Below are 20,923 nucleotides of genomic sequence, written 5' to 3' on the forward strand. Positions count from 1 at the left end.
TCCTTTAGCCAGGAAAGAAGTCACAGAGCTGCTTCACAATTAGTCACAGCACGCTCAAGTCTCAGTCTCTATATGCCCGTGTGGGAAGTCTCCAATTGGTGATCTGGCAATGGGGAGCTGTCAATATCCATATGCCTTTCTGTAATTAAGAAGACCATCCGTGCCAACCTATACAAGGTAGGGAGGGAGCACAGCAGCATTGCTGCTTAGCAAAGCTGCTGCTTTCTTTGCTCTGCTTGGCGCAGACAGATGCATGGGCAAAGGAGGGAAACCCTCACTGAACTCTGGGCCTTACCACTAGCAGGAGGGAAAGGATTTCGAGAAGAGAGGCGCCCAGGACACCGTGGAGAAGAAAGCACAGATGTACTTAGATACACTACACAAAGCAACGCCAAGTGGGAAATGTTAGACCAGAATTGCAGAGGGCTATTTAAGGTTCAAGTTATGACTGCTTATTTTCTGGGTGATTCATCTAATTTCTCCAGAGCTTTTTCAAAAGATATAGAAGGGAATCCCCTGTCCCCTGACACAACCCCTTGTGTTTTGGTGGAAACAGAAATCTAAACTTGAGACTAAAATCCAGGCATTACTTGGAACCTCTAGAGTGAAGAAGAGAGAGGCCCAAACATTTGATCATGCATTGCATGCATGTCTAACCACTGAGACAGGTCATTTGAATTTTGTATTATCATTTCCTCTGCTTTAAATATGCACGAGTGATCCATGGGTGTGGAAAATGTCTGTGTCTTGGTTTGCATGGCTGTCTTTCACCCACGTAACCTCCAGCTAAATGCACTTTCAGGGAATTTTTCTGGGGTGGGTGTCAGAATGTGGTCCTCCTTGTTTTTTTTTTTTTTATTCTGAAGCACACTTTTGTTTGTTCTTACATTTTGAGCATTATAAATGTTCATGTGATTTAAAAAAAATATGTGACTACCTAGCTATGATTCTAAGGTACAAGAACTGACTGAGAAATAGTGAAAGACTGTCATGGTCTAGTGATACAATGAAAGGGGCAAACATTTGCCTTTCCTCTGGGCATTTGTAGAAGACCTAGAATAGCTGTGTAGATATTAGTTGTATTTACTGGCTACCATGGGTCATAGAGTGACATCAGGGATTTGTGGGAGGAGCTGGCTCCAGCTCAGAGAGTGCAGGGTGCAATCCTTCTAACGACCAGGCTCAGCAGTATCACCTCGGGAGCTTAAAATGGGCCGCAGTAACAGTACATACATGTGGGGCTCAGGCGGCAGTTATCATACATACATGAGGGAACCAGCAATTGACACAGACAAGTGTTTTGTTTTGTTTTTCCAGATAAGCCTATTTTTTTTTCTTTTTGAGCCAATGTCTTGTGTAGCCAAGGTTGGCCTTGAACTTGATATGTAGCTGATTATACCTTTGAAATCCTGATACTTCTGCCTCTATGGTCCAAGTGATAGGATTACAGGCGTGTACCACAAGCCCAGTATGTAGTGAGGTAACTTATTAACTCTCTTATATATTTTCTTTAATCTTCCACGTTGGTTAATGGCTCATGCTTTCCTCTGTGCTCTTCAGCATACGAAGGGTATGTGAGATGCTTGTTTCCATGCATTCGTCCCCTAAGTCTACACTTCCAGTGAGAAGTCTAATTCTGGCAGGCATATAGTCTGTAGACTTTCTATACTGTTCATGGACTAGGAATGGAATTTCTTCCTTAAAGAGTTGTAATAAATAAGGAAACATTGAGAGATAGCAGGAAAAGCCCTGCAACAAAAATACTAGGGTTCATATAATCACCAAGACTCAAAATAATTATAGTAGTGAGAATGGTACAACAGCACCGGAAAAGCCAACAATTAAACTACAGAGACCACGTGACCTGTAGGTCCACTCTTAGGTATGTATCCAAGGGAAGCCAAACCATTCCACATGGAAACTGTACACACATGTTCACAACAGTAGCATTCACAATTCATAATTACTTCCCAAAGGCAAATGCTCTAAATGTCCCATGCTAAAGAGTACAATCTGTTATGGTGACCCTGCTTTAGGAATGAGAGAAGTGTAGGAAGCAACAAGATTATCTTTGGAAGCATGAGGCAAATGAAAGATATGATCACCAAGGACCACCTATTGGATAATGCTGAACATATGTAATGCCCAGAATAAGCAGCTAACAGGGACAGGACAATGTGGTTTCCAAAAGGCCAAGTCAGGAGCTTCTTAGAAGGAAACTCTAATGTGTATAAGTTTACTCTGGAGAGCATGAACAAATTTGAAAATTTACTGTTGTAATGATGGTTCATAACCCTGTAAATATACTAAAGCCTATGGAAGTTATTACTTTTTATAAGGATGAATTATAGATCTCAATAAAAGGTTACTTTTAAAATGTGGTTCCTAGATTTTGAGATTTTGGAGACTAGCAAGGAAAATTCTAGAATTTACCATAGTTACCCACTTTGTTGATTTGTTTTTGATAAAGAGTACGCTAAATAATACCACTTAAGGACCACTAACAATGGCACTGATATAATTTACTAAGAAGAAAGTAATTTTAGTGATTAAAAGAATCAAGGAATGATGAACTATTTGCTAACTGGAATAAATGCCACTTCATTTAAAAAGTAATATGGAGCCTGAATGGATGGCTTAATGGTTAAAAGCACATAGTGCTTTTTCGGAGAACCTGAGTGTGGCGGATCTTAGCACTCCTATCAGGGCTGCTCCCAACTGCCTACAAGTCCAGGTCTAGGGGCATCTGGTGCCTCTTAGCCCCCAGGGTACCTGCACTCACATGCACATAACCACACTACATACATATACATATAAAATATCATGTGATTTTTTTATAAGTAACTACAACAATACTAAATTTTCCTTTTTATACTGTTTGAAGTATGCACCGCTCTTGTTATTACTTTGAAATTCTTCAAGGAAGGCCTCAAGCATAGAAATGTTTCAGATTGTTTGCAGTTTGTACATTCCATGGTCATGTTAGTGACTTCATATACATTTTGGTAATTTATTTATTGATAAATGAAAAAAATCTTAAATGATAAAAAAGACTTTATTTATATCTAAAAAGTCATATAATCCAAAACTACAAAAATAAAAGACAATTTCTGGAAACTTAAGGACTGTCTATAAACCACCACAGTAACACTTACTATGTAAAATATAATATCAAAGTCTAAGCAGATATTTATGCTTCTTTCTATATAGTTTACAACATCTGAGCTAGAATTTTCTTCCTGGAACTACACTGTTGACTTTCAGTTCTAATGCTTAAATTTACAACTTGGGTCTTTTCTCACAAGCAGGAACACATAGCATAAAACCCTTTCTACACAACGAAATAAAAATAATTAAAAAAGCAAGCAATGGATTTCTACTATAAGAAGACAGAAAGGTATGTTTCTTTCGCAAACACTGGGGGTAAAGGGATTCCAAATCCAGCTAGATCACACCGACTTGAGGGTTGTCTAGATTGCCCATTTGAAGAACAAGGTGTAAAATGCTTCCACCATTTATTAACCAGGAATCAATATCCAGATATGGGGAAGCAATACCTCAGTTTACATATGAGGAAGAGGGCTTGCTGTGAGGCCTAGACTGAGCCAAAGCGAGGCCTCACTGGCTTCCTGTAGGAAAAGCTAGAGATTTCTCTGCAGAAGACATCATTATTTTTTAATAGCAGTATAAGAGTTGGGGTTTCCACTGAGAGACTTAGTTTTGGGTCAGAGTGAGAAGTTCAGAGCACAGACAAGGTGGAGATTTCAGGGTGAGGGGGTTAACAGAGGGAAAGTTAAAACCAGGATAAAGCCTCTTTTCAGACAGAGATCACTTTGCAGAGGTAAAAATAGCAAAACAAGAATAGAAAAATATAATAGCTAGAGAGATTCTCATTTCTAAGCCCAGACGCTTTTGTAAAATCACTTTGAAAGAAGGCGCTCTCTTGAAGATAGTCCTTAGCCGTCTTATTCCCCGAGACCAGGGTCCAACCCCTGTGAGGTAGAGAGCACTGACTTGAAGGGACAAAGCTGAGAAGTAGGCATGGTGAGAGCGGAGGACCACGTGGAGGTGGTTTATTGCATAGCACTGGGTTAGAGGTAGAAACAGTGAAAAGGGGGGCAACAGGAACTTTTACTGATGGACAAGTGGAAAAGTCCAGGGATCTAGGAGCAACATCAGCTACTTATACTTTTACAGACAATTAGGGATTTCACGTATAAAGATGAGGGACACTGGTCTGGATACTGAAGCACTCAGGTCAAGGGCATCTTACAGTTGTATCGCAGGGGAGTGTGTGAGAGCCCAGGGGTACTGAGCAGTGGTGTGGGCTGGCATAAACTAGTGTGTGCACAACAGACTTGCTGCATGTAGTTAAAATATAGTGAACCCTGGGCTACGCATACCATTTCAGGGAGGAGTTTAGTTTGATCAATACACTAGGGTGGATTTAAAAATCCTGCCTGTTCTTGGAAAGGATATTGAAAACCAAAACAATGGTGTCCAGTCACTTGGAAAACTGTGTGCAACTCTGGGCTTCACAGATCTACTGTGTGTCATTAAGGGAAATTAACCTTGGAGGAAGACAAATAGCCCATCTCCTCATGGCTGTCAGACACATCTGTGGTAGGACAGGGCTCAGTTCTAAGTCACTGTAGCAAATATAATATTCTGGGTTTCCAGGGAGGATTTCCCTCTGGCTCGCCTCTAATCACCTTCCACAGCCAAATTCCATGTCGTGGAGATAAACCCAACCCAGGGTAGGTCACAAAACCGGCCATTGTGTTGAGCCTAGGAGATCTGATCCTAGAAACATTCTGGCAAAAGCCATAAAGGGGCAACTGGGTGGCCTCCCACCTTTAAAGTGGCAGAAGACTGAGCTAGCTCAGAAAGCCCCTTTGTTGACTCCGAATTGGTTAGAACGTTAAGACCAAGAGCAGCTCTTTTCCCATCCGAGTGACCTGCCTCCTATGAAACATTTTCTTGTAGCAACTGTGCCAAATCCACTGTAATTGGAAAGAGAGGACAGAAGCCTATCAGCTGCTGATCAATTTGCAGATAATTTGCTTTTTTCCATAAATCTTGATAGTGCTGACAGTCCATCCTAAAATACAGTTGTTACTATGGATAGATATCTGTACAACTCTCCAGCCCGTTCTTGACTTCAGTCAGTAAATAGTCCTATCCCATCCCAGGGTGAGGGCATGAAAACCTGAGAAATCTTACCTAATTCTGTTACACCAGACTTTAAATTTTTGAAGTTACTTTGAAGTATGCTGATTAGTTTTAGCTCTAGGGGTGGCTGGCTAATATCTGATACACCCTAACCAGGAGCACACGTCTTCCGTGTGCTGCCAGCAGCTCTGGTCCCTTCTAAGGCTGTTGCTACATGCTTTATTTTCAGTCTAACTTCAGACACTTTGTTAATCAAGCAAGTGAATATGTCTGTGGCCAACTTGGTGGTGATAATGAAAAGTGGATTGGCACACATTGTGTAGGGCTAGCCCTCCCATAGACAAGTCCGACAGACTGAGGAGAAGTCAAACACAACATGGTCTGGCTGACACAATTAGGAAGAATATTGCTGGATTTACTTCTGAAAGCTTTCAGATAGACACGAGATGGTGTTACATTGCCTGGAAGGGCAGACTATGGACTTTCTCAGCTTTATAGGAGACTGAGAAACTGTTCTGGAGCCTCCTGGCTTATTAACACACCTGACATAGTAGATTAAAGACTGATTTCAGTGTGAACCATTACCCGATGAGGTTGGGGAGGAGGCATATAGCCTTTACACATCTGTCTACCAAAGGCTACCAACATAGCCTAACAGCTGGCAAAGGCCAGATTATAATATTCTTGAATGGAAGAAATCCAGGAATTCATCAGCTATAAGAGGGTTACTGTTGTTGCACTCTATATTTGGCTAGGTTTGCAAACATTAGGTTTTGTTTTAACAAGGATAAAAGTCCTGGGTTCTTTTTAGAGTCTTCAGATGACCCAAGGAAGGAAAGGCCTTGCTGTTGAAGCACCAGAACAAGAAAAACACAAAGCCTAGAGGCACAGGTCATGACCCTGGCATCGTGATCTTTCACCTTTTTATGCTTCTCTGGCTTCGTTCCAGCTGTCCCCAGTATGAGTGTTAGAATCTAGGGAGTTGGATCTTGACTGGACAAAGACAACAAGAAGCATGTTAAATTAAGTCCAGGAAAGAATGTTAGACATTTGTGCCCAGTAAAGCCAAACCAACTGGATGGTCTGTGCTATTTGACTTGGCTTAGCCTTCGTAGCTTAACCTAATGTAAGTTAACCTAGTGGACAGAAGGGGAAAAAGTGAGCACATGTACTTGCTTTTACTTTAACGTTTCTTATAGTTTTATTCCATGTAGGCGCTTGGATTTCTGCTTTAGAAAGAAAACCAAGACAACTATACTGTCCAACAATCAAAGTGGGCATTAAAAAAGTAACAGCTGAATGATGATCTGCATAGCCTACAATGGTGTGATGGGAGAGGACACACCTTTCTGTTCCCATGCCAGCCCCTGAAAGAGGACACACCAGGGTGTGACCCTAGCAGGTGAGATGACTCATGTACAGTGCTGGCCCTAGAACTCGGTCCATACAATACACTCAGTAAAGCTCCTCATTCATAGTTACTTGAAAAAAAGAATCAATCATGGATTTGAAAGCATGCATTTTCAATCCTATCTAAAGCTGGACGGATGAGCCTTTATTTATTACTATCATTGCATGTGCATAAGGTGTGTGAGCTCAAGTGGTGGTGAGGGGACCAAGTTGTGGCCCTTACCGTTCCTTCTACTTTTTGTGAACTTCAAGGATTAAACTTAGGTCTCTAGGCTTGCATGGCCCAGATAGAAAACATTTATGGGATAAACTTTTATTATAATAGATGGAATGTCTGAACCTGCCATTGGTTATATTTAAATTAGATCAAATTGAAATTTTCACATGCTGAATGGTTCTCCTATGACATTCCAGTACTCTAAATACTGGCAAAGGCACTGGAGGTTGAAGTTCAATATGCAACAGTGGAGTCATAGGAAGTTCTGTTTGAGAGAACCCACCATTCCCTAGTGTAATTCTTACCACAGTTCTGAGAGGTTGACAGGGAAGGTCTCTATGTTATGGATGGGGACAGCTGATATGCTACATAGTTTCTTTTCCTTAGTTTTTAAAGTTACGGGTAAAGCTGAGTATTGACCTGTCCTGTTGACTCTGAAAACAACAGGGGATTCTCTAATTTCAAGGCAAGCTGTATATTATAGTAAGAATACCACCAGTGAATACAAGAAAAGAAGAGCAACAAACAAACTTTTTGAAATTTAGAATTCTACAAAAGACAACTTGGGGAGAAGGACTTGGTCTTCTTTCTCTGAGCAAATAGGACTTATAAAATAATAATGTTGAGAACTTGGTTACTTACTGGGGATTTATTTTGTCTCCTGTGTGTGTATGGGTGTGTGGGTGCACACATATTCATCTGTTATACAGATGGTTAGCATGGATAAGTTTCATATACTCCAAAGAGCATAGAAATGTCTTCAAATATAAAGCATAGAAAATGTCAGGCTGAAAGGAACTTTCATAAAAGACATAACAAATCACTGCTGTTTGCATTCTTACTTCATTAAGTCAGACTGTTCCTAGCTAGTATACATGCTTCACTGTGGTGCAAAAAATCTGGGTCTGCTACTGCAGCCACAATGCTGGCAGGTAAAATAGGCAATGGAGGCTGGGAGGAGAGTGAGCATGGACCCGTCTCCTTGGAATGCAGAGTGGCGGCAGTACATGGGAAATGCCATACAAATTTACTCCTGTTTCAGTGAACTTTGACAGAACAGTTATGGGCAGAGCATGAGCAGCTGTGAACTTGTCCCTCAACCTCACTTACTGACCTTTAGAGTCTAACTTCCAAATTTAAATGGTACCATCAAGTCTTCTAGGCTCCAAATTCAGAAGTTCAAAAATTAGCAGACTAATTTTGGGTGGCAATATTTGGTTGTTGAGGGGACTGGTTAATCAACCCCCTTTAAAGCTGTTCTGTATTTGGTTAACTTTTTAATAGCAGACAGGAGATACCAGAATAAGCTATTATGAAGCTTATGTGACTGTCTGGGGCCAACAACTATCAAACATAGCAGTATGCCTAAGAAATTTCATAGCTGACAGAAAGGCACAGATGATAGTGAACTAGCTGACTGCATGAGAATACCCACACCCTAAAATAGCCTTTTCATAACAATACTAAGATTCGTTGAAAGGGAGACGGTGGGTTCCTCGTGGGAGGATGCAAAGGAGAGGACAAGAGGCTTCCAGATCCTTTTCTCTGTCACAAAGGATGCCATCCCCTTCCCTCCCTCCGTGTCCACAACTAGCTTTTGTGAAGTGGACTCTATGACCTGCTTCCCAGCAGGACTCTAGCAACTCTCTCCTGTGTTAAGATATTTAAAGCCTTCTAAAGCAGGGGTGCTCCGCAATCTGGCCCCTAACATTGAGGTCTAATGAAATGTTCACTACCCAAGAAAACTATACCGTCTATCTAAGCAACCCCAAGGAATCTTGTAACTGGAGGTACACTGACTTAGTTAGTGAGTTAGTGGTGGCATCCTGAACAATGAAGTTGGCCATCGTCCTTGCCATAAAGGCAGTAAACTACACCCAGAACAGCACAGTGGTGGAGCAGAGAAGACCGGGGGGGAACTCAGGGTGCTTCGGAGCTGTCCCCGCTAAAGGCGCCAATCCTAAACAAAGAAGTAGGATGGAATTTGAGCATTCTTGCTCCTAGAACTGCTGATTAGGGGACGTGGTTTGGGTGGGTATACTACTACGGCAGAACCACCTTCATGGCTTATCTGAAAGCCTGACAAACAACAAAAAGAAACAAAGGGGAACCAAGGCCAGTGTGGCATGAATAAAGTATCTTTGGTATTTCACTATAAATCTGGGAATGTTCTTATTTCCTCTGTGGTTTAGGCTGGAAATGTATACTGTTTGTTCTGATGTTGATACCACTCTTTCTTGATATGTAACAAGTACATAGTGCTTTATTTTTAATTCCTGTGACATGCTCTGACCATCCAGGATACATAGTAAAGTGACATCCTCAAGATGTGCCCATGATCCTTTTGCCTTTAGGTTTCCTTCTGTGACCATTGTCAGTCTCAGTGATAGACAGTTGGCAGAGGGAGATGAGAGGATTCCAGGCAGACATGAGCAGGCATAACAGCATCACGGTGTAGCTGTTCACCCTGGCAGAGAGGCTACTGTATTATCCAATTTAGAGTATCTCTTTAGGCTTGTTGACCAGGTGATGTGGGGAGGAGGAATAGAGAACATGCAGACTGAGCAATATGTCATACTGAAGTAATATTACAAAAAATTGTTTTCAAATTTTTCTCCTGGCTTTTAAGAGTGGGAGTTATTTTATGGTGATTTCCAGTAGGCTTGCTGGTTTGTTTGTTGAGGTAGATAAGACAGGGAAGAAAAGTAAAGAATGCAGAAGAGTAGCTAGCTAAAGCCTGCGTGGAGGGAGACTGCCTTGAAATCAGTTTAAGAAGTGAAAGCTGAGCTTGACACGTTCAGAAAAAGAAGGGCAAAGCTAACGGGACTGCAGCCCATTTTGACAGGGATTTTAGGACTCAGTAAGTGGGAAAAAGGCTGACGCAACAAGGACAAAGTGGGAGACTTTACAGACACAGCTCGTCATGAGGGGACAGAGGGCATACGGCCCTGTGAAGAAGCCCTTGGAGCCTAATGGCCAGGAAGGACACTTAACATAAAACTGGTTCACAAGCACTCGGAGGCTTGAAGGTTCTCATTGCTTTTGTTGTTTGGAGAGAGGCAAGTCCCCCTCTTTCCTTGGCCTCTGTACAAAGGTATTGTAATCATACTGAAATGTTAGGGATATCTAAATCCCAGCTTAATAATTAGTGAACTGGATTTGGAGCTCCTTTTCCCACCTGTTTAAATTACAAACGAGCACTGCCTGAGACCCAAGCAGAGTGGCTGCCAGCAGCTGGGCCCTTTCCCTGCGGTCATCACAGGCAGCTGCCGTGATTTCAAATGAACATGCCATTGTAGGCCAATGTTAGTAGTTAAACACCAGAGTTACAGAGATGCAAAGCTACAGGCAAGTTCGCAAACACAGCTGGTGGCTAAGAAACCCTTAATGAAGTTAAGAAATCCACTAGTAGTTCAGAGCCATCTTCAAAGTTCCAACACATTCAGACTGAAACTGTTTAGATGCCTCAGTTTCTCTCTCAAGTCTAAGAATAGGCATTCGTTAAAACACACGTTACAACAAGAGGAAAATCACACATAATGTTCTCGTGGGTGGATGTAGGGTCTCTCAGGGCTGCTTGAGTGATGGTTGTGAGGGATCGGGTCTTGGTAGCACATCTGGTTGTAAAGGGGGTACATCTGCTGAGTTTCATCCTCTTGTACTGTGTTCTCATCTTCATAATCAAATCTGCTATTTAGTCCATTCTAAAAATTCAAACATTGCTTACATTAGCAGAGAAACTGTTTACATTCTTCTAGCACACTGACAAAAACAAGCAAAAGTTGAACTCATTAAAGTCCATGTCCCTGATTCACTATCCCACAAGGAGCTGGATGGCAAGGCAAAGTTCAACAGCTCATCATGTTCCAGGCATTTGGTGTCCACCATATTCGAATAAGAGGGTAACTACAAAGCTCCAACTAAGGGGACTGTGAGAAATTTTAGGTTTTGAAATTTGAAATTGGTACCAATCAGGGTCGGCTAGAGAAGGGCGTGGCTGTGACCTTCAGGAGCGTTTCAAACAGGGTCTCAGCTTGGAAGGAATATATGAGACAGTCAGAGAATTAAATCAAACAAAACAAAAACAAACATCAAGATTCAGCATTGGGGGATTAGGGAACGGACAGAGCAAAGTGAACTGCCATTTGACCATATGCTTGATCAAAGGGAGACTTAAAACTGCTGCCCCAACAGCTTCTCTCCACCTTCCTCTGACTGACCTAGAGCCGCAGCTCACACTTAGTCTCGAATGAACTCCCTCTCATGCTCTCTGGTATTTCTGAAATGGCCCCTTCTGCCTGGGCATTTCAATCATCTGCAGACGACTGAAATGCTTCTGGGATTACTTTGAAGTGTTCTTTAGATTACTTGCAAGAGTAAGAAAGTTCAAGGACTTTTTCAAGTCATGTACAGACATGTAAACAGGGAGCAATGGATAAAATTAACTCTTATGGATATCTGACCAGACTTTCAAATGCACTTTCAAATGCAACATGAGCTTTACTTACAGAGGACTGAAGACAACGAGCTCCCTTCTCTTTGAACTGAGTCTGCAACGGCAAGTGTTCAGCCTGGAAGACATTAAAAGATACACACTATAAAGTACCAACATATCAACCGATCAACACCTAGGAGACTCCTGTGTTAAAAAAGCTATCATGTCTTGTAAATGTTTACCAATGAAGCAAAATATTCTCAGGAGGATGAAAAAAAAAACACCTCAGCTACATATTCTCTTTTTTCCTCTCCCCTGGCTCCTGGCTTCTTCAGACAAAAATAACCAGAACATCTGACACACAACAGCTGGAGCAAACTGTATGACTTAAGAGTTTTAGGTATGCGGGTATTGTCTTTCCCCAGTTGAACAGTTTGGTATTTTGAATCAGGTAAGAAAGAGTGGGCTGAACTGGCAATGATAAGCCTTTATCTGTGGCCACCCATGTGGCCACTCTTTTCTCCCTGATTCCCATCTCATGGGTCATAAAGGGAGCCATCACTTTGAACATAACCTCAGCTGCAAAGGCTCTTCCTTGGCTCCCTCTGCCTGCTACATTAGGCCCCCATTCAAATGTCACAGCCTCTGTAAAGCCCTGTAACAACCCTCAGGTGGAGGCAGCCACCAGAGCATAGAATAGCAGGACCGTTTTCTCATCAGTCTCCTATCTGGGACTGAGAGTTCTGGAAGGAATCTTGTAAGCTTTCTCTTATCTAACCCTTATAAGTAATTCTATAAAGATGGTCCCATGGGAATTGAAGTTGTTGGGGTCAAGGAGATCACCACACTTATGTTAAAGTTACCATAAAGCCAACAACTGACTTCATGACCACAAGAGTTATCTTCGGCTTTCAGTCACGTTGGAAGCTATTCAGTGCTCACTCCTATTTGACTTAACATCCTGGTAGCTATAAAACCTGAAAAATGTATTCGTAGTTTCCCCTAACCCAGGGGCTAAGGACTGTCATCAAATAGTATCTGAAACCACATACATAGGGCACCCACCCAAACATCTGGCAAATACTTTGATCTACAACTTTCTTCTGTAACCAATAAAATCTCATGTTACTGCTTCCACATTAGAACACAGGGTCTGAACATAGAACACTATGTTCCCTCATGATCAGGCCATGATCACTCATAGTTGACTCCAGAACCAAGCATCTCTTATTCCCTTTGAAGCACAAACTATGTTTTTCAATCAATACTATTTTACATGTGACTAAATCTGGGGTCAGTGTGGTTAGGGTGCCTCATCTCACAGATGGTTAGTAGGCTGCTACTCAAGCATAATTTTGTCAGATTCTACAACATGATACTGAATTACTTCATTATTGGTTACTACCTCAATAAAAGAGGTTGCCTTTGGCTCACTGTCTTGTGAGTGTAAGAGAGGGGCTGCATGTAATGCTGGACTTCTCGCTGGCAGAGTCCTGAGGTAAACCAGGGAATCATATGGCAGGAGACAGGGAATGCACACAGGGGCATGTCTAGTTCCCCCTTCCTATGAAGCCACCTGTAAAGGATTTAGCTATGGGGATCATTTTTAATGGCCTTATCTAACCCTAATCACTTCTCAAAAGCCACCTCTTAACATGATAATTGCAGTAAGTTTCCACCCTCTTAATACAGTAAGGATTAAATTTCGACAAATAAAGCCTTAATAGATATTGAACATATATACAAAATACAAAAGAGACAAGACTTAGTCCTCCTTAGGGGTAAGGATAGGCTTCTAGAACAAACCCCCAAAATTGAACATAAGCCTCTGGAAGATGAAGTTGAGTTTTAAGTTACCTCTGACAGAAAATAACCCAATTCTTTCTAAGGAATGACATTAAAATTAAGTAAATTGATGAGACATTTACAATGTCCAGTGTCTAATATTTACTGACCATGAAAAAAGTAGAAAAAATAAGTCAACAGAAATTAACCTGAAAATGATAGATACAGTACAATTTGCTCGCCAATACTTTAATATATCTAACATAAGTCGGACATAGTAGCACACAGCTATAATTCCAGCACCTGAGATGCCAAAGCCAGAACAGTATTATTTCTATGGTAGCCATACTACATAGTGAAACTTATCTCAAAAATAAAACAAAATATGGCTATTATAAATATGTTTATGGCTACAAAGGAAATGGGATTATTAATAATGATGAAAAACAATTAAATAACTGTGAAAAAGTCTCCATGAGATTGTTGTGTAGGCAAACCTGTGGGATATTTTCTTAACTAGTGACTGATGTGGGAGGCCCCAGTCCATTGTGGACAGAGCCCATGGTGGTCCTGGGTGCTATAAGAAAGCAGGTTGAGCAAGCCATGAGGACCAAACCAGTGAGCAGCACCCCTCCATGGCCTGTGCTTCAGCTCCTGCCTCCAAGTTCCTGCTTATATTCCTGCTCCACCTTCCCTCTGTGGGTGTGACCTGAGAACAGTGAGCTGAAATATGCCTTTTCTGCCCCAAGTTGCTTTTAGTTACAGTGTTTATCACAGCAATAGACATCCTAACTAAAACAGTAAGTTAAAAATGAGTTTGCTGAGTGTTTGAGAAATCACATAAATAGTAAAAATAAAAAGTAATAATTCAACAGAGAAGTTAATACCAAAAGACTCACCTAGTTAGGGAGAAGGCAGGGAAAGGATGAGGGATAAAGAATAAAAGAATGAGAAACATAAGATGGTGAAGTTAGTCCTATTGTAGGTCTAAGAATGGAATACACATAGTAATAAAAGGCAGGAATTTATAGAGGGAGTACACTCAACAAACAGCACATGACTGATATAAAATTCATTCGAGGGACAAAGAGGTTAAAAACAAAAGGAAGCAGTGTGTGTGGGCTCATGCCTGCAATCCCAGCACTTGAGAAGCTAAGGTAGGATTGCTGCAAATTCAAGGCCAGCCTGGGGTACAAAGCAAGACCTTGCTTCAACCCTCTCTCACACCCACAAAATAAGAGGGGAGTCATACCAGGGAAACACAAGCCACTAGAAAAGCATTAGAAACGTTTAAAAACTGGAGTGATTATACTAATAGCAGGCCGAGTGATCTCAGGACAAGGAAGCTTACTAGCAATAAGAGAACTTCCATAGTTGCTGGCAGGATCAGCATTGCAGGGAATACTGCTTCTCTCAGAAGCTGTAGCATATTAAACAAGAAGCTGAGTGCCCATGTTACAATCTGTGAAGTCAGAGAGGCACAGAGTCCCTAAATCAATATGCATTATTGCCATTGCTGTTGGGTGTACATTAGAATTTGATGGTAGACCTTGCTGCTGAAGACACTACATACTTAGGTCACAGGATATAGGAAAATCAAGTTAGAACTGAGCTGGAAGCTTACTTTCCCCAGGGTTGCTTTCATAGTGGTAGAGGATTCCCTCCACAGCAGTGAATTCATACCTGGGACTGCAAACCTGGCTAAGAGCCTGGGGCTTGGGAGGTCACCCCCAAGAGAACCTTCTCTAAACTGTTTTGCAAGTGGACATAGTATCAAACTGCCTTCTAAATACTTTCTATTCTTAGATCAATACTTTCATCAGAGAAGTTTTTTGTTCTCTTTTGTTTCTGCAGTGGACAGTGGTTAATGAAAAACTCAAAGCCAGTCAAACAGCAGAGAACTTGTGACTGCAGTCATCAGCACTAAAGGGGACATTGGTGTCACGCCCGTCACCAGTCCCATGGCTCAAGGAACATCATGGAAAAGGGTGCAGAAAGAATCTAAGAGCCAGAGTTTGGGGAGATTGCTGCAAAACAATGTCTTCTGGAAAGGACATGGCTGATATGCATGAAACTTACTGTAGCTTTGGTTACCAGCCCAAGCTTAGGTGCCCTGCATTTCATATGGAAGCGGGGAAGACTCATGAGGCCTCACTCCCAGTAGAGGTAGGTAGGGTCTCCCTGAGTCCTATGACCTCCCCAGCCACAGGTTTACAGTACCAGGCAGGTATGAGTTCCCTCCTGTGGACTGAACCCTCTGGCAGTATAAAGGAAGCCAGTAAAGAGAAAAAGAGTAGCATTTATGAAGTCCCACTCCCTGTGGGACTATTGACAGGCAACAGTGTCTGGAGGATGGGGTGTCATTTTCTTAGTGGTTTAGTCAGTGATAAATTATGTGTGCCTCAGTAAAATACCTCCCACCCATGCTCAGGCAGGCAACCCTATTTAAACATAGTGAGTCACACAAACATCAAAGAGTCATGGAAGTAGGAGGAAGGCTTGTTGAGAAGTGTTTTAGCAGAAAAAGGAGTGAGGGTAAAAAGAGGGAGAGGGCGAAAGGACTGAAATTTATTATATGCATGTATGAAACTGTCAGGCAATATTAAAAAAGGAGCTTGGTAAAGAGAAGAGACAGCAAAGCAATGCTCAATGCATATGGACCCAACAGAAGAATTACAAAATACATGAATAACTGACAGAGCTAAAAGGAGACACAGGTAACACTTGCATACACAGCTGAGACAAATATTCCTTTCTTATCAACTGAGCATCTGTATGTGACTGAAAGACTTGACCAACTCTCCTAACTAAGTGACATTTGTAGACGACTACAGTCAACCACACATAATGATATCTGCTGGGTTTAAAGTCTCAACATTAAATTCAATAGTCATTTTGATAGCCATTAATTCTCACTGAATATATATGCATATATCTCTAGAAAAATAATGTCAGGCTAATAATAAAATACTTGAAAATTTTTATAATATCTATCGACTTAAAAACATACTTCTAGCCTGGTGGTGCATGTCTTTAATCCCAGAATTTGGGAAGTAGAGAAAGGTGAATTTCTGTGAGTCTGAGACCAGCCTGGTCTACAAAGTGAGTTCCAGGACAGCCAGCTAGTGCTATACAGAGAAACCCTGACTTGAAAAGCCAAAAAATAAAAAAAAACCAGAAAACAAAAACATAATTCATTGATTGAAGGATACAATAAGGGAGACCAGAAACTGCAATCTCTCTCTCTCTCCCTCTGTGTGTGCATTTACACACTTATTTGTTGAGGTGCATATTTGCAGGCTAGAAGACAACCTTGTGTATCATCCTTAGAGACACTGTCAACATTCTTTTTGACGAAGTTGCTACTGGGCTTGAAGTTCATCTATTAGGCCTGTGTGGCTGGTCAGGGAGTCTCAAGGAACCATCTGCCTCCCCATCCTCAGCACTGGGATTACAAGTGCATGCCAGTAGATGCAACATTTTTCTTTAGGAATCTGGAAATCAAACCTAGGTCTTCGCACTTGAAAAACTAATGACTGAACCAGTTCCCAGCCTCATACTCTGAATTTAATATAATAAAACTGTCAGTTTGAGATTTCAAAGAATTGCTAGTACTTTAAGTGTTTATACTAAAACATTTCTACTTTAAATGCTTATACTAGAAAACTCATATTAGAAAAAGAAAAACATCTTAATCATCTATAGTCTTTCTTTAAGGAAGAACAACAACAAAATATCAAATTAAGCCTAAGGAATGAAATAGTAAGAATGGAAAATTAGCAAGAATGAACAGAGAATTTATGAAACCATAAACTGCCTCTCTGAAAAATAAGAAAATCCTAGCAAACATAAAGAAATCTGGGAATGAAAACAAATGGTACTACTGCACTCATCCACATAAATTAATAGGATGAAAAGATACAAGACAGCAATTCTCAACCTGGAAGTGGCAAACCCCAAAGAGGTTGCATATCAGATATCCTGCATATCAGATATTTACAGTATGGTTCATAACAGCAGCAAAATTACAATTATGAAGTAGCAACAAAATAATTTTATAGTTGGGATCATAATAACATGAGGAATTGCATTAGAAGGTCATAGCATTAGGAAGGCTGAGAACCACTGTTATAAACAATTTGATGCCAATCAACAACCTAGATGAAACAGACAAATATCTTCAGTATACAAAATAAATCCTTTGCATAAGAAACTCCTATCTAGATGAACTCAATAATATCAGTCTGAACTACTTCAAGAAATGGGGAGAAAGAAGACACATCGAACCCTCTTGTGATATTGGCATCCTGTGGGTTCCATAGCCATCACAAGAAAATCAGCTAATGAACGTTATCCACAGTTATTCCCAAACCTTAAACTCCCAGATTTTAAAACAAAGCACTCCTCAACAATTAAGTAAATTTAGAAGTTTGTGAATCAGTAAGATATATAGTCATTCAATATGAACGAATCTTAAAAACATCATGTTGATCAAGAGTATCGAATATAAAAGAGCACAGACTCCTTTCATGTGTGGGTCTTGACAAAAGACATACCTAATGCACTGCAAGAGAAATCACATCAGCGCTTGTGGAGGGAGAAGGTGCATGTGTGAGAGGAGGTGGTGATGAAGGACACTATGTGAGAAATGCTTCAGGTCACTGAAATGGCCTTTGCTGGGGGAGGGGTACAAAATGCATACATCTGGCAATGTTTAGCAATGTTTACACTTAAAATGTAGCATTGCTATATAAGTTGTACTCAGTGAAGTTATTTATAAGCAAACTAGTCACCCACATGCAATTCTAAGATGCCCTCTACCCAGGAATCCTAACCATTTCTAGGGAACAAATCAAGAGGATTTGTGTGCCCAGAAACTAGTTCTGACAATCAATATACACCACACGTTTACATCAGAATGCTCTAAGATCTATGCTCTGAGTTGTTTTGCTCTTCATCCTCATATGCTAATCATATTCTTAATAAAGCATATGCCTCAAGCTATGTCAGAGATGGCTTATACAGAATGATGAAATTCTCTAACCTAAAATTAGAACTGACATCAGGTCCTCTCTGGAGATCATCAATTCATTAACATGAGCCTTACTAAACTTCACATATAACCTATGATCTAAGTGTGCATACCCATAGACCCGAGTCAACAAGCCGTACACTAAGACCAGATGTTGTTTCCTCATGGTTCCTGAGAGGAACCATGTGCTGGAAGTGAGCTCATGAGTTAACATGAGACGGCAGCAGTGACTTGCATGAGAATACATACAATGTGGTTCAGGAGAAAAGCGAATCAGGTGACACCAAGGAGAGGAATTCTAGGGGACATAAGCTGCTTAGTAACAACAGGAACAAGTCAAGCAGTTTTTCTTATCTTTGGCTCAACCTACAGCATTCATACTTGTTACATAGTGGCACTACTTTATTAGGTGTTATTATTGCTGAGGCAAGAAATCCTGCATGCCAAGAATAAATGACAGTTAAAAGCCTTTCCTTTTCATGCATACATAATTCATATGACCAAACAGTCAGAGTATTTCACTACTGGCTTCTAAGAGAGACTACACAGCAAATAAGATCATTCACTTAGTCTGAGACTAGTAAATGCCTTTGCAAGATGACACTCCATTACTTGAGAGGAAAGGACTCAGTCATTCTGTTAGGATATAAGCATTTCCATTATTTAACAGAGAACTTCTGAGCAACAAGTCAAGAATGCTTAGCAGAATACTCACCAGCAATTTAGTGCACCCCATTCCCTGCACAAACTAGAAAAGCCCTAGCCAGCAGATGACTCTTGGATAGTACTGACCACACCAGGAGGCCTCCTTTGACATTAGGGATCCTGAAGCAAAAATAGCCCAAACCTTAGTCCTATGCATATAGTACAAAAGACAAATGATGGGATGTTTATGGAATTGAGCTTGAGATAGGATATAAATGTTGGTTTTGTTATCTGTAAAATGAAAGCAATGAAAGGGAAGTAGCTTGAAAATTTATAGTTAATTGCCTACAAAGCCACACATTTGTAACACTCTACTAAGAGTGTTGAAAAGAACTCATGGGCCTGCGATCACCAGGAATTTATTAATCTGATTCATGTAGGTTTTTTTTTTAAATAGTTAACAAAGATATTGTGGAAGTAAGCAATATGCTATTGTTATGCTCCTTCTTTTCCTCATTTATCATAGTTCTCAGAACACAGTAAACCCATGATATCTAAAGCTATTAGGGCCAGATGTAATTGATAATTAGAAATATGTATATGTAACAATCGAATCAGTGCAATTAGTCTTTGTATTTAAATCTTCAAATGATTCAAACGTATAGTTATTTTTAGATATATACTACATTTTTACAAACTGTTGTTCCTCAGTTGTTCAGCAGGTGAGTAGAACTCATTCTTCTTACCAAACTTCATGTTGGGACTGTTCAACTTTTCTTTTCAACTACATTAACAGATCAACTGTTTTATAGACTACTTATGAGATTTTGTCTTTCTGTTCCTGGCTTATTTCTCTTAACACTGTATAAAATAATCCCTGAAGGAGGCTGACCAATATTAGCAAGGGCCCATTGGTGGGAGAGAGGAGCACTGGAAGCACTGGACTAGGTACAGTGGGCTCAGATCACACAGAGAAAGACTTTGAGACTCAAGCTCCCAGAATTACTCACATAGGGAGTTGGGGCAACAATCAGAGTAGGACCTGAGACTCTAGTCTGACTGATGTTGAAGATGATGGTGGTGCTAATGGTTGCAACAGAAATAATTAGGTTCCCATCATCCTTCACAATGCAAGATTTGATCACTAACAGCTGGGACTGGAGAAGGGAAATAAGAGTAAGGAAACAAAAAACACCAAAGAACCTCAACCAACCCATGCAAGCAGGAGCCAAAGGAATGCGGAAAAATACTCACAAATGCAAACCTTTTATTCTATTAAATAAAGGTTTGCAGGGTCAAAGTGTATATATCAGCGTATCAACATAACAGAACTAATACTACAGATAAACTTCAGAGTAAGCAGGGTCAAGTTCCATCAAGGAACACAAAGGGAGAATGCCAGGTCAGTTGGAAGAGGGCTTGTACTGTGGGGCACGGCTGCTGGGGAAATGACTAGTTCTCAGGAGGGGACAAAGGTGTGAAATCCCTGGGTTATGTTACAGGCACTGAAATAACTGTGAGGTTTAGAAGGAGGGGTAAAGGTCTAAGGCTGCCAGTCTCTGAAAGAAAGAGTCAAGGTTTTATGGGCCCCATAGGAAAATCCTAATGAGAAAGATCATGTATGATTATAAGTGAAAAAAAGATCCACAAGAGGTAAAAGCTGCCCACAGCCTGAAACATATCAGAATAGGTGAGGGACTATGTGTTATCACATGTGAAGAGTAGGGGCAGACACAGGTCCAGAAATAGACCTTCCTTGTTAATGGAGAAAGCATCGTGGACCAAAGAGTGATAGGTCTCTCCTTCCTAAGAGACCCACAGCGGGAAACACATCAAAGACAACATGCTCTACCTATGTACTGAGGGCATCAGCTCTGGCCAGTTGTTTCCCATTCTGCACCACTCACCACAGAATGTGGCATCTGTGGGCAAGCTGTTTGGAGCAGAGGAAGAAGAGGTCATATTCAATGTGAGAGGCTTTGAAAGCCACAAAAATTATCACCTTTCTCTCAAAATAGCTTTGAGCAGTTCACTGAAAACCAGCTTTGGGAGTTGGAGAACATATTACAAGGACTCAAAGAGTAGTATAGAATTTCACCCTGGAATGCAGAGAAAACAGGAAGCTACCAATGTGTACGCAGCAGGGCAGATCACCAGGACAGGAGAAAGTGAAAAACATCCCCGATGACTTGTGGGTGGAGAATTTTCTAATGAATATTATGGGACT

At 40.9% G+C, this 20,923-nt stretch overlaps 1 protein-coding gene across 1 annotated transcript in view; it reads right to left on the reverse strand.

Moving 5' to 3' along the window:
* Positions 1–3,036: 3,036 nt before the first annotated feature.
* Positions 3,037–20,923, reverse strand: part of Nectin3 (nectin cell adhesion molecule 3) — a 105,878-nt gene continuing 87,991 nt past the window's right edge. The window contains exons 8-9 of the mRNA XM_075963989.1: positions 11,308–11,370; positions 3,037–10,503 (exon numbers count right to left, since the gene is read on the reverse strand). Coding sequence (XP_075820104.1) covers positions 10,330–10,503; positions 11,308–11,370 — 237 coding nt within the window. The 3' untranslated portion in view covers positions 3,037–10,329. The remainder of the gene's footprint in view (positions 10,504–11,307; positions 11,371–20,923) is intronic.

This window comes from Microtus pennsylvanicus, chromosome 1, assembly GCF_037038515.1.
Source record: "Microtus pennsylvanicus isolate mMicPen1 chromosome 1, mMicPen1.hap1, whole genome shotgun sequence".
Lineage (NCBI taxonomy): Eukaryota > Metazoa > Chordata > Mammalia > Rodentia > Cricetidae > Microtus > Microtus pennsylvanicus.